General features: G+C 43.8%; 1 protein-coding gene across 2 annotated transcripts; it reads right to left on the bottom strand.

Moving 5' to 3' along the window:
* Positions 1 to 2,768: 2,768 nt before the first annotated feature.
* si:dkey-190g11.3 (uncharacterized protein LOC567059 homolog) lies at positions 2,769 to 13,303 on the bottom strand. Of its 2 annotated transcripts, XM_061261597.1 has the most exons (5): positions 13,061 to 13,303; positions 10,391 to 10,495; positions 6,251 to 6,391; positions 5,244 to 5,294; positions 2,769 to 4,179 (listed from the first exon to the last, which is right to left on the bottom strand). In XM_061261597.1, the coding sequence occupies exons 1-5, from the start codon at positions 13,229 to 13,231 to the stop codon at positions 3,991 to 3,993; spliced, it is 657 nt and encodes a 218-aa protein (XP_061117581.1). In that variant the 5' UTR covers positions 13,232 to 13,303; the 3' UTR covers positions 2,769 to 3,990. The 2 variants fall into 2 exon arrangements, with proteins under 2 accessions (XP_061117581.1, XP_061117580.1); XM_061261596.1 differs by lacking the exon at positions 10,391 to 10,495.
* Between the last annotated feature and the right edge of the window lie 1,698 nt (positions 13,304 to 15,001).

Consider the following 15,001-nt stretch of genomic DNA (forward strand, 5'->3'; position numbering starts at 1 on the left):
GAATGAAGGAAAAAGCCCTTTGCAACTGTTCAACAAATGAAGAACACTCCCCAAGATGTAAGCTTAGATGTGTCAAAAAGGCTAACATCAAGGGAATACTACAGAGGGGTCACCACAAGAGGCAAACCCCTGGTTAGCCTCAAGAATCGAATGGAGGTTAACAGTTAGCAAAAAAAAAAAAAAACCTGTACGAAAAAATCAACCTGTACCAGAGTGATGGAAAAAGGAAAGAGTGGAGAAAAACCACCTGATCTGTTAAACATAATGGAGGCAGTGTTATGGGTTGGGTGTGTGTGGCTGCCAATGGACCCGGATCACTTCTCAATCCAGTTGAGCATGCGTTTCACTCGGTGATGACCAGACTGATGGCAAAAGGCCCCTGACAGAAACAGGAGCTGAAGATGGTGATTTCTATGGGTCATAGACTTAATGCAGTCATTGGTTGCAAAGGATTTGCAACCAAATAAGAAATATGATCGTTGTATTTCAGTTTCTGTTCGAATTACCTTAGGTCCCCTGAAAGTCTGCACTTTAACCTCAAGGTCGTAGTTTTATTACAAATTCTACGGGTTGGAGTTCAGAGCCAAAACAACAAAAAAAAAGTGTCGTTGTCCAAATACTTATGGACTGCACCATGTGTAGGCTATCAATGGAGGCTGTGCAATGATTCTATTCTTCTGACATAAACCAAATTTCTACAGAAATGTGTTTGGCTCATTTGTTCAAAATGTGAGTGTGAAAGGGAAGAAGATCATTTATCCTGTGTAATTTAGGTGTCAGAAATTTGTCAGAGATTTTAGCAAAGTCTTGCCGATGCTAAATTCTGTGTGAAATACACAGTCATCATTGTGTCATAAGTTTAGGCTATTAAAAATAAAGTGCGTGTCTGGTAGAAGTTATTGGGACATTGACACAGTTTCTGCTGTTTTGGCTCTGTAATCCAGCCCATTTCATTTGAAATGAATATGTACATGTAGAGGAAATTGGAATATGATGTGAACTGGGGGGGCTCCTATGTCCTTGGTCAAACAATAATGGTTTATTTCTCTCATAGACCCCTTTTCTGATTGGAAGTGTGTCCTCCCCTAAGCTCCCCTCCCCAGCAGAATAATATATGGCAGGAGTTTTTTCTACTTATCTGTGTCTGTCTAGGTATAGACAGGCAAAACCATAATGTTTCAAATGCCTGTACCTGTCACTATGATCGTGAAATAAAGCTTGACCAAGATTGAAGTCTCCGTAGGCCTGAATTCTTCTGAACTGAATTATTCCTCAGCAGCGCCTCCAGAATAATCCGGGTAAATCAGGAGAAACCGGGCTCCCTGATTTAAACGCGGGGACCCTGAATGGACCGCGCTAGCACCGCCGCGCCCACTACCCCTTGCTGCCCGACGGAAGAGGAACAGAGCGTGGCGCACCTGGCCGTCTACCTGGCCTTGGCGGCTGCGGCCTTCCTGCTGTGCGTGGCCCTGGTGCTCTGCTGGAGCAGGCGGCGGGTCGGCTGGCTCAGAGCCAGGGTCCGATGGGCGCGGTCGCGCACGAAGCCGCCGAGCCCCGGCCAGGCGCCGTCCCTCCCGTGGCTCTGCGCCGACCCCGACCCGTACGCGGAGCCCGGCCGCGGCCCCCGCGGGGCGGCGAGCGCGCACTACGAGAACGTGACGCTGCCCGTGTGGGACGTCGCCGAGCGCCGCGCCCCGTCCGTGAGGTCGGACCAGGTGTTCGAGGAGTACGACAACATGTCCCGTCTGGCGGAGGAGGAGGGCATCTACAACAACGTCGCGTCGACCTCCATCTACTGCAACCATCCCGTGTGGGGCCTGGCCCAGGATGACGCGGACAGCACGTACGTGTTCCCGGATTGGCTGCACACGACCCTGTGATGAGGTTTGAGCCACAGCCACAACAAGGCCCTGTGATGAGGCCGGAGCCACAGCCACAACACGGCGCTCACCTGCTGGTCCTTCTGTGCCGTCATTGTGTACAGCCATGAAAGTGCCACCAAACAACCAACCTGAGCCACACAGAAAAACATCCAATTCCGCTCTAACAGAGTACAAGTTCAATAGGGGCCATATGTGCTCTGTAAGAGTTGAGATTTAGCACTGAACTTTTTACTGTGCGTAAACCAACTATATTACAACCAATGCATAACCAAAACAACTGGACTACATACAAACAATGAACTACCATTAAACCAAGGCAACTGTACTTTAAGCAATAAGCTAAATCCAAAAACAAACTTGCGAATATATATTTATTTATACCTAGGACTGCCAGTTACCACATTTGTTTTAGTCAGATGTTTTATAGGTTTCAGTTAACAGAGAACATTTCCTGAACTGAAAACTGAAAATGCTAAATATCTTATTTATATACAGTGTGGTCGGTCCAAAAGTCCGAGATCACAAGTGAAAATGCTTCTATTGTGCATTCTTTTCTAATTTAATAAAAAAAATGATATCACAAATTATACATATTATTATCAACATCATTCATTCATTCATTATCCTAACCCGCTTATCCTGAACAGGGTCGCAGGGGGGCTGGAGCCTATCCCAGCATACATTGGGCGAAAGGCAGGAATACACCCTGGACAGGTCGCCAGTCCATCACAGGGCACACACACCATTCACTCACACACTCATACCTATGGGCAATTTAGACTCTCCAATCAGCCTAACCTGCATGTCTTTGGACTGTGGGAGGAAGGCAAACCCATGCAGACACGGGGAGAACATGCAATCTCCGCACAGAGTGGCCCCGGCCGACGGGGATTCGAACCCAGGACCTCCTTGCTGTGAGGCAGCAGTGCTACCCACTGCACCATCCGTGCCGCCTATCAACATAATTTGAGTGAAAATCTTTTTAATTACAAAATTACATTTCGCAATTTCTTAGTATCTGGTATGTCCATCTTTTGCTTTAATGGCAACGTGCACTCAAGATGGTATGGACTCTACACATTAGTGCAAAACCTGAAGATTCATCTAATCCCAGCATTATTTGACAACGTTTCAAAGAGCATCTTATGATGTTACTAAATGCTTAGCTTTTGTCAGTCTTCATGGGGTTGAGGTCAGGTGATTGTGGATTGTCCAGCACTCCTTGCTTTGGTCTTTGAGTAGTTCTTGCAAAGCTTTGACGTAACATTAATTTGTTGTAATTTTTTTCAAAATGCCAAAACTTTGTTTATTTCCAGGATTACATGAAAAAAACCCCAGATTTTCAATGTTGCCCCAGACCTTTAGACCCCACTGTATGTTTTACTGAAACTCAAGCTGTACTGTGGGAAGATGTTAGAAAATGGTTTGCAGAAAAACAGTAAATGTTTTAAGGGTAATTTTCTTAATTCATTCTTAATTGATTCTTAATTTACAATGTGTGTTAACATAAAGACAATCACATGATTACAAATAACCTTTAAGTGTTAATCCTTATTACTATTAGACCACTTTCTGAATTAAGTGCTTACTAGGAGTCTTTCTCCATCTCTCTCCCAGCAGACAGACAGCCTTTGACCTTAATGTCTCTGCTTCTCTTGGAAGGGGGTAGCTAGCACATTCTGGTCTTACAGCAAGGTCAACAAGGGGTATTCAGACGACAAAATATTGATAAATGTTAGTAACCATCACTTTTTGTTTTGGTGAAGCCCCCCCTCCTTTTGTGTATATTCTTACTATGTCTAATTCAAATCAGAAAGCCGGTAAGCTTTCTCGCTTTCTGTTATTTCTTTGCAAATAAATCTGAAAATTTAAATCAAGTATAGCTATCTTTGTTTTTACTGGGATCTGCTTCATCAGACGATGCTCACCTGTTAAAAAGTTTTCCCTAATAGTTTTACACATGAAAAGGCTTTGGCACATGAAAAACAACAAACTTTTATGTGATATCATCCAGTATGAACAAAGACGTAATTAAACTGGTATTAGTCCCATCTGTGTAGCGTGGGTTAGTAGGCTTCAGGGCGCCTTTTCATTGGTGCATGGTTCACTATGACGGGTGTAGGTGACAGGGCTGTGGGCGGGGCTTGCGGACGGTGATGACGTCGTAGGCCCAGACCTGATTGAGCCCGGAGCCCTCTGTGAGGGAGGGGGGCCAGCGGGGGAAGGGGAAACGGCAGGAGACGACTCGAGCACCATCAGGGAGCTCTGCCAGGAGCTTCTGCTCCAACGCCTCCATCTGTAAACACAACCAGTTAAACATCTATCACTCACACCATCCATCAGGCAAACAAACTATCACTCATTCCATCCATCAGGCAAACAAACTATCACTCATTCCATCCATCAGGCAAACAAACTATCACTCACTCCATCCATCAGGAAAACAAACTATCACTCACTCCATCCATCAGGCAAACAAACTATCACTCACTCCATCCATCAGACAAACAAACTATCACTCACTCCATCCATCAGGAAAACAAACTATCACTCACTCCATCAGACAAACAAACTCTCTCACGCACTCCATCAGGCAAACAAACTATCAGTCAATCAAGCAGTTTACCAATGAGACTAAATCAGTCAATCAATCAGTCAGCCAATTAATCTTCCAGTCAATAAATCCATCATCTGCTTTAACCCATTATGGACTAAGGTGCTCTATAGAAAACCCTAGGAAAGGCCTAGGAATAGTCTGTTAAGGGAGATGTAACACGCAGGTCACATCCATCTGTAAAGAGAGATGTAACGTACAGGTCACATCTGTCTGTTAAGGGAGATGTAACGCGCAGGTCACATCCGTCTGTTAAGGGAGATGTAACGCGCAGGTCACATCCGTCTGTTAAGGGAGATGTAACGCGCAGGTCACATCCGTCTGTTAAGGGAGATGTAACGCGCAGGTCACATCCGTCTGTTAAGGGAGATGTAATGCGCAGGTCACATCCGTCTGTTAAGGGAGATGTAATGCGCAGGTCACATCCGCCCATAAGGGGTTAAACATCAATCACTCACTCAATCTATCAGGCAATCAATCTGTTTACCAATGAAACTAAATCAGTCAAACAGTCAATTGATCAGTCAGTCAATTCATCTACCTGTCAATACACCCATCAATCAATCACTCGTTCAATCAGCTAATTCATCAGTCAGTGAGTCCACTTGCCACAGTCAAACAGTTAATGCCACAGCGTGGAATCAAAAGCTGTTCTGCAACGTTGTGAAATGATGAGTCATCCAGGGTGCGGCAGAAGACGCGGGTCTAGAGTCTGCTGGAGGACGAGCGGCGGGTGCCCATCTTACCACTCCAGGGGCCAGAAATGCCGTCACATTGCTGTATCCGGAAAGATCCGTCTGTGGGGACAGACACTGTGAGCAAGTAGCAGGATCAACTCCTGTACAGGGCACTGCTGCTTACACAAATGCAACACACACACACACACACACACACATACATACACAGCTTTTATATGTTAATTATTGTCATGAAATGTCATTTTCCTTATATTTTTACTTATATTTTCTCATGGCTTCAGTTTCCATGTTGTTTCACCTCACCCATTTCATAAGCAATGAAACAAAATAATGAATCGATAATATAAAGGAATACTAATAGTCGCATTTTAAATTGCAATTGCATTTCAAAATCACTTTTCATCTAATAATCCCAAAGGGGAAAAGGCAATACTAAGCCAATGAAAGCAGGGGATGATTAGGTGGCCAGATTGGGAATTCCTCCAGGGTGCTGAGGAACCCTGCACTCTTCATGACCACATGATGACCACAGTGAGTCAGGCCTCGGTCTAAGGCAGTGGTCCTCCCTCCTGGTCCCAGAGAGCCGCAGGGTGTCCTGGTTTTTGCATTCGTCTTTGTCTTAATACCGGCAACCAATTCAGACCCAAGTTAACTGTGTAATTGACTGCTTTAATTGATCAATTAAGTGCTCAGTAACAACAAAAGCCAGCATGACCAGGAGTGAGGACCTTGGTCTAATGCAGGGGTGCAAAGCATGGGCCGATCTGCTTCAGGATTTTGTGCCAACTTCTGCTTTTACTTATATAATTAGCTAAATAATATCTTGATCAAACATTTGTATATGCACCAGCTACAGCTGCAGACTGCAGAGTGTATCCTAAAGATTTTACTGTGCTCAAGTACAGGAGTGAACCAACATAACTTACAGAACCGTCCGAAAAATAAATGAAGGTAATTGGTTGGAACAAAAACCAGCTCACTGACCGGCACCCCTGGTCTCATGCCTAAGACAGGCAGGTGAAAGTTGCAGTTGTTCGTGTCTCTCCATAAGGTACCTTCCAGAAATCCTTGTTGACAAAGTTGGCGTGGCTGTGGGGGACCCCTCTCCAGTGAGCCCTGGCTCGGGAGTAGGCCAGCAGGATGGAGTTTATCTCGAACCCGGTGCAGTGGAACCCCCGCGAGGACGCTGCCAGCACCTGCAGTCCACCCACCACAGGTTCCACACACTGAACATGGTCTACTACCAACACTACTGTCAAGAGAATAACCAACATGGTCAGAACATAGTCACCTACCAACACCATGGTCAGATCATGTTCAACTATGAACAATATGGTCATAACATGGTCTACTACCAACACTACTGTCAGGAGAATAACCAACATGGTCAGAACATCGTCACCTACCAACACCATGGTCAGATCATGTTCAACTATGAACAATATGGTCATAACATGGTCTACTACCAACACTACTATCAGAGAATAACCAACATGGTCAGAACATAGTCACCTACCAACACCATGGTCAGGTCATGTTCAACTATGAACAATATGGTCATAACATGGTCTACTACCAACACTACTATCAGAGAATAACCAACATGGTCAGAACATAGTCACCTACCAACACCATGGTCAGGTCATGTTCAACTATGAACAATATGGCCATAACATGGTCTACTACCAACACTACTATCAGGAAATTACCAACGCTACAGGTTCCACACACAGAGAGTGACCCAGGGCCAGCTCACTGGGAAAGCACTGGCACATGCATTACAAATAATAATAATAATAATAATAATAATAATAATAATAATAACACTCATAATAATCATAATAATTTGTTATTTAGGTGACTTGGAGTTCATCACATATAGCAGGGGACAATCGCTACCTAGAGCAATGTCTAACTGCAACATTGCTCTACATTTGCCTTTAAGACAGAAATTCAGCCAGGTTTCCACCCCCTCTACAATAATCCACATCCTCTCTGAAGTAAAGGAGTTGAGAGAGTCGTGAGTAAAAACTGCTGCAGAAAGGGGATTTTCACCATCTAGACAACATGTTAATACACACCCTGAATGGACAACTCCCATACCCATCAGGACATGGTAACTGATTGAGTGAGATACAGATTCTGCAGGACCACATTTGGGGCTACATTTGTACCTAGCAGCCTCTAGGTTTTAATCTCAGGTGTCCCCATATTTTCTTTATATGACACTCAATGTATGTTGCTAATGTTATGACTTAAGAGAAATCACCAGTGTAGAAAATCTATCCAACGGATAGGTCCAGTCCATTGTCTCTATTGGTCAGTTTGCGTTCCAGCCGTGCCAATATCCACGATATACGCACGACTAAATGGAATGTTCACACTTCTTTTAAAATTACTAAGCGTTTGTAGATCACCGTTATCTAATCGAAATGAAATTATCGTCATCTCGCCGCTAGTAGCCTACCGATGTAAAATAAAATGAGCGAGTTTAAAGTGTCCTTTGATTTGGAAAGGAATAAGAATGAAAAATATACAACTTAGGCAACATCCTCGGATCAAAATACCAGCAAGACCACCAAACACCTGAGAAGCAAACGATGACTCAGAACATTATCAGTTATTTCAATAACTGCACGTTATCTGGCAGTGTCCCGATAAAGGTCTACAACAAAAACAAATGACTTGTGTTTGTCAGTGTCGTCTGGTGTATCGTAAACTAGCAAGCTAGCTAGGCAACGTCAAAGCAGTGGGGATACATTATTCCTACTAACGTTAGCCAAGGCTAGTACCGTTGCTTCGATAGTTGAGTGGGGACACATTATTGCTAGCTGACGTTCGCAACACCGTTGCTTAGCAACCAATAAACTACTGTTCAGCGGAAGAATACATTTGCCATAAAACATATTACCATTAAAATACATACATGTAAGCGTTGCATGAAAGCGTTATGGAAGTTGAACCTGTGGTCCTCTCAAGCTCTGTCAGATTGGAGGGGAAACAAGGGGTTTAAGTCTGGGCTTGGGCTGGGCCACTCAAGGAGCCTCCTGATTCCACTTCACCATTGGCCCTCTCTGTATTTTGCTGCATTCATTCTTCCCTCAGTTCTGACCAGTCTCCCTGTCCCAGCCACTGAGAAGCACCCCCATAGCACGATGCTGCCACCACCATGCTTCATTGTAGGGATGGTATTAGCCAGGTGATGAGCAGTGCCTGGTGTTCACTATAGTGCTTGGAGTTCTGCCCAAAGAGTTCAATTTTTGTCTCATCAACCAGAGAATCTTTTTCCTGATGCCCTCAGAGTCCATTAAATACTGGCAAAGTCCAAGCAGGCTGTATATCTAGCCGTCTAGCCACTCTACCATAAAGGCCTGATTGATGGAATGCTGCTGAGATGGTCGTTCTTCCGGTAGGTTCTCCCATCTCTATGCCTCACCGCAATTAATTTAATTAATTCATTGATGTCTACAGAAAGTGTCTTGGACTTCATGGCTTGTTTTATGTTGTGATTTGCAATGTAAATGGTAAATGGTTGGCATTTATATAGCGCCTTTATCCAAAGCGCTGTACAATTGATGCTTCTCATTCACCCATTCATACACGCACTCACACACCGACGGCGATTGGCTGCCATGCAAGGTGCCGACCAGCTCGTCAGGAGCATTTGGGGGTTAGGTGTCTTGCTCAGGGACACTTCGACACAGCCCGGGCGGGGGATCGAACCGGCAACCCTCCGACTGCCAGATGACTGCTCTTACTGCCTGAGCCATGTCGCCCCAATGTGAATTGTGGGACCTAATATACACAGGTGTGCGCCTTCCTAAACTGTCAGGTTTCAGAACAATGAACCCAATCATGTAACCACATACATTCCAATCAAAGTCTTTATTAACTCTAGGGCAGGTAAAACAGGCAAAGGTCAATTGCAGGCAAACAGGTGTGTCAAAGAAAAGACAGTTCGTAAACAATAATCCAAGCAGGGGGTTGGTAACGAAGCAAGACAGATACCAAGGAAATCCACGTATCGTGGTCACAGGCAGAAGGTTGATAACTATGAGGCAGTCCAAACAGGCAGATAAACAGATACAAAATCCAAAGACACATACAGACACATAAAGCCACAAAATCCAAACAGCGGGTCAAACGTGAACAGAAGAAGAATCCAAAAGGCGGTCGTCGAAAATAAAACGGGACAGTACACAAACAGATCAGACAGGAAACCCACTGGAGAGAACGGCAGGCACACATTGTAATCTGGCACTGAACATACGAAACAGACATATATAGAACAGATAACAAGGGGAAACGAGAATCAGGTGTGCACGACAATCAGGAAGTGAAAACAGGTGAAATGAATGAATGGGAATGCATGAACAGAAAACAGACTATGCAACGCACAGAGGGTAACAAGGTGAAGCGCTAGAGACAGAAAACGGAGACAGAGAAACACAGATCGTGACACTAAACTATGTCCAATCAATGAAATTTTGGTGGACTCCAATCAAGTTCTATACACATCTCAATGTCAATTAAAGCAAACAGTATGCACCTGACCACAATTTGGAGAGCCACAGCAAAGGGTTTGAATACTTATGTAATTGTCCATCCATCCATCCATTATCTTAACCTGCTTATCCTAAACAGGGTCGCAGGGGGGCTGGAGCCTATCCCAGCATACATTAGGCAAAAAGCAGGAATACACCCTGGACAGGTTGCCAGTCTTATATAATTGTGACACTTCATAAATTGTTAACAAACTCTTCACTTTGTTATTATGGGTTATTGAGCGTAGATTAATGGGCAACAAATGGCAATTTTAACCGCCATTTGAAATGAAATCTACAACACAATAAAGCGTGCAAAAATGTGAAGGGGTGTGAATACGTTCTGAAGGCCCTGAAAACCTCGGGTGACTAACTGCGTTACAAACTGCGTTGCTTTTGATGTTCTGCTGCCTTCCTGTTGGCCGATTTCTCATTTTAGGCAGCTGTGAATTGCTCGTGGGCCGATGCTCACGGAAACCACAGAAACTATAGAAGCCATGGAAACTTCCCCGGCGACCAGAAGCACAGGCACATTACTGCACAGTGTCCCTCTGTCAACAGTGCAACTGGACCATCGCTCCTCAAATTCAAACATTTAATCTAAATAATAAAAAAATAAAATAAAAAACACAGACTACTTTACGGACTCACCAGCCTGCCATCGCCTGATCCAAGGTCAGCCAGTGTACCCTGTCGCCCCTGCAGGAGTTTCATGACATTTGCGGTCTGTTCCAGGCTTGACGGTAAATAGGGTACCTGCGTGTTTAATCACACTGATGAATCCTGCCCTGTTCAGCCACGAGAGGGGAAAAGATTATTCAAGTATTATTATACTCAACAACCATTTGCCATACTACAAAGTTAGCGTGTGCTAACACCAAGCAGCAGGCAAAGAAGTTACCAAGATCGCTCCATTGCCAAAATACCAAGAGATATAATTCTCTTTTTGTGCAGAGTTTGCCATAATTCGCCATTGGGGGTTTTCAAAACCAGGCTTGACACAGTGTGAGATACTAATTTAGCTTTTAGGCAAACTAAGCAGTAGGTACACTTAACTGGTAGGAAAAGGTGAGCATTGCTGGGCTGAATGGCCTGTTCTCGCCACTATATATATATAATTATATTATTATATTATAATTTCTCATCAAAAATGGTAAATTAGACCATTTTTTTTGTTTTTATGAGCAAGGTCCCGTGCGTTCAAATCTGGAGTCTATCCTGCACAGGTCACGGCATCGATCCCGCTGTTTTGTTTGCGGAGATTAGATCCACATTTCACTTGCTCTCGCAGATCTTTCCGGATGCAGCGACGTGACCGTGTTTCTGGGCCCTGGTGCGGGGAGTTTCCCATCACCCACATCAGACGAAAGTAACTGACCTTTACGGGCAGTAACGTTTCACCGCCTGCAGTGTGCTCAAGAACAGCGTACTGATACAGCAAAGGTTTACATATCGGGGCACGTTTCAGCATTTGAACATACGACCATTTTGGGCGAGAAATTAGCGTGCGAGGAAAACGTGCAGTTGCATGCAGCACCATCAGTGGACACACACTGCAGCGACACTAAGCAGGCCAGTTACCTCAGCATTCACACTCAGCTTTACATTTCAATTTGAATATATACACTGCACTGCACATAGGGGTTTTTCTATGGCAACTCAAGCTGCACGGCTAGCCATTTTGGCTGTTGCCTCCATCTGCTAAACCAGTTCTCCTGACAGATACTGTAATAATTTCTGCACGTTGTGTTAGCAGTTTCTCACACCCTACTCCACCCCCTCCCTGTGTCCACCACTTTCACTCCATCAGCTTGTCTTATGACTGTGATGTCTGAGAGGGGGGGGGGGGGGGGTCAGCAACCTAAATTAGCCTCAGATGACAGGTATAATAATAAGCAAATAAGAAATAAGAGTCCAGAGGTGGCCAGACTCCAGCTCTTACTGGATACTCTTTCTGTCAGGACTACCAGACAGAGCAATTGGTGAGATAACATGAAAAGCATCACATCAGCAGGAAGCGTCGATGAAAATGTGCTAAAGACAACTATACGTTGCATCACCTTCATGACAGGCTGTGTGTCAAGTCCATCTATGCATGCGCACACACACACACACACACACACACACACACACTCACGCGCACACACACGCACACACTCACGCACACACTCACGCACACACACACACACACACACACACACACACATGCAAGCACACAGACACACTTTCGATGTCACGCAAACTCTCACTCAGTAGCACAGACAATCATGCAAACAAGCAAGCATACCAGCACACACCCACAACTTTCTCTTTGAGAGACAAACTCTCAATCACACACACATTCTCTTTGGCACCAACTCTCACTCACTCTGTCTCTCTCTCAAACACACACATTCTCTTTCACACACACACACACACCTTCCTGTGGCCATACACAGTAATTGTTTCACAAGCAGAATTTCGCAAGCAGGTGTGAAAGCGCTGATGCTATCGGCTATGCAGGAAATTCGTAAAAATACTGCTAACTTTTCACTTTTCTTCACTCTGCCAAACAACAGTCACCAGTTATTCATGCTGGCAAACACTTTAAATGGGGGCTAAAGTGAATCAAAGCAGTTAGCCAGGAATGCCAGGGGGTCCCCAGTGAAAAACAATAGCCTTTTGGAAACTTTTTTTTTTAAAATTTTATATATTTCAAACACTGCATATTTTTTTTACTCTCAGATAAAATGTCTGGTTTACACATTATTGAATGATAACACTTCTTGTAATGATAAAACAAACCGTACTCACTAGAATTAGTCATATAATGACATGGCAATTTTTTGTGCAGTGGCTGTGCCCTACAGGGCCATATTGTGCCAACTCAAATGAAGTGCACCACAGAATCTCTGTGATTGCAGCCTCATTTTCTGTGCCAGAGCTATCTAATATTCAGGGGGCCATCACTTAAAAAGTGACTTGTTGCATGAAATCTGATTTTGCACTTTGGTGCACTTCATTTGAGTTGACACGGAACTGGGCAAGATACTTACCCTGAATTGGTTCAGTAAATATAATATACAAAAAAGTCCAAGTTCTGAATAAGACCCTGGAGAAGACTGTGTGTGTGCATATAATGTAATGTAGTTGAGATATTATTCTGCGTACTGTTTTTGAATAGCCACTGCTCTGCAGTCTGTAGATGGTAGTGGAGGTCAATACAGATATCTCCATATTACTCTTTTAATAAGGATTGGTATTTGGTGAAAAGCAGAGGGTTGAAATTCCAAGCTCAAAGGCTGAAGCAGTCGATATAAAGCACGTTCATAATGAACATACCTTAAGCCTGGCTGGCACTTTCCGGAAGCCGGGAAGGACGAACATTGTCCATAACCCGTAGAAGCCGGCCAGCAGCGCACTCGAGCAGACGGCGAGCACGTGGTTGTCCCGGTGACGGCGCAGATAGCCGCTGCTGTAGTCCTGGAGCATGACCTCAATCGAGTCTTCCATGGCGTGGACACCGGCGACGTCATGCGGCGTTATGCAGATCCTTCAGAGGCCCCCCATAACACTAATACATGAAATAACTGATGTAATAAACAAAAATATGCATTCATGTAGGTAAATATGGATATATTATTTATGTCTGACACTGAGGACAGCAGTAGCAACCTCTTAAAGCACGCTGACTTTTTAAGGATTCCCATCACCGTTCCCATCACCTACTGAGAATTTATTAGAGCCTACAAAGCCATTTCATCTGGGCTAATACATTTAATGAGAGGGAATAGGTTATACCAAGATTCCAGCAGAATAAAGCCTAATCTGATGATTGGTGGGATAAGCCTTAGATATACATTTCTTTGAGCACTTTTCAATTTAGGGAGAAGACCTCACCAAAGGTAAATCATTTTGTAATTCACAAATAGAGGACATTGGTTGACAAAGGTCATGGCTTTACCCTTTTGAATTTCACATCCCAAACAAATTAGAAATTAATTGTAAAATCTTGCAGAATATATATCCTTCTAATATAAGTGTCTAAATTCATTGACATTGAGAACACGTGCAGGCTTTGTAAATCCAAAACTGAATCTGTAATACATTTAGTGTTTTCATGACCAAAGTCCACAAACGGCAGGAATGATACAGGACACTTCATATTCAGTGAGACTATATATATTATAAAGCTGGAAAGTAGACAGCAAGTATCAAAACACAAAGCGTCAGTAACTTCTTTCTTTTTTGTACCTTTTCTAACGGTTTTCAGTTGTCTACAGCTGCACAGGCCAAGAACGGTACTGAGCGCTTGCGGCTCCAAAACGCAGCTAAATTTACCCACAATGTATGTATGAACCGAATGAATAATGAGTAAAGGCAGCCATGTGGTTGTCGAAAGTCAACAAGGAAATAAAATATCAACTCATTACTGTGCGACAAGCTTAGCTTAGCATTGGGTTAGCTTAGCCGTTCACTCTCAGCAAAGTGCAATGCGCAATACCCTCCAGCAGGGGTCAGGTGTGTGCCATTCTATTTTCGGGTGGCGTTTTTAAGTGTTCCAAGCTTGGAAAGTTTCGATATAAAGTGTGCTGTAAAACGTCTGAATTGTAGGTATGAGAATAAATAAACTGCAAATGAATTAAGCACATAACCCAGGGCGTCAAAACGGTCACACCAATATCTCTGTAAATTCAGGGAAAAACGTATTCAGTCAGGTTAGACGAAGTAAGCGAAGTTTCTCGTCTGGTACCCAGTAGGCTACTATTATCTACAATATTAGACAATATACAATATTAAAATAAAGGCCCACAGAATTTGAACATTATTCTCTTCGTCTATTAAATTACTTTTATTTTTCAAGAGCGCGAGATCTAAGCTTCGCTACCCACCTGAAACGTCTGCAAGTGCAATGAGGTCAAAACATGACAGACAGTTTGATTTCCAATCCACCCGTAGAAATCGCGTAATTATGCCCGCATGTGATAAAGCGATATCCAACCAGCTGTGCACCAGCTGTACACGCAATTCTGTGGGCCGGGTTTGCTTTCGTCAAATAAAGAGCCGCGCCCGGGTTGACCCGAGGATAAGGGCGTGGTTTGAGTTCGAAATAAAAAAAAGGCAAACATGTCAGATTTAATTTTGGTGGACTTGTTCGGTTCCAAACACATATTCCTGACATATCCCTGTTTTGTGGACTTGAAAGAACCCATTAGGTATTAGAACATGTTTTAAGACCATTGGGGGAAAGTTCACATGGTGTTACACTGAAAACAACTGTGT

Source organism: Conger conger, chromosome 11 (assembly GCF_963514075.1).
Source record: "Conger conger chromosome 11, fConCon1.1, whole genome shotgun sequence".
In the NCBI taxonomy this organism is placed as follows: Eukaryota; Metazoa; Chordata; class Actinopteri; order Anguilliformes; family Congridae; genus Conger; species Conger conger.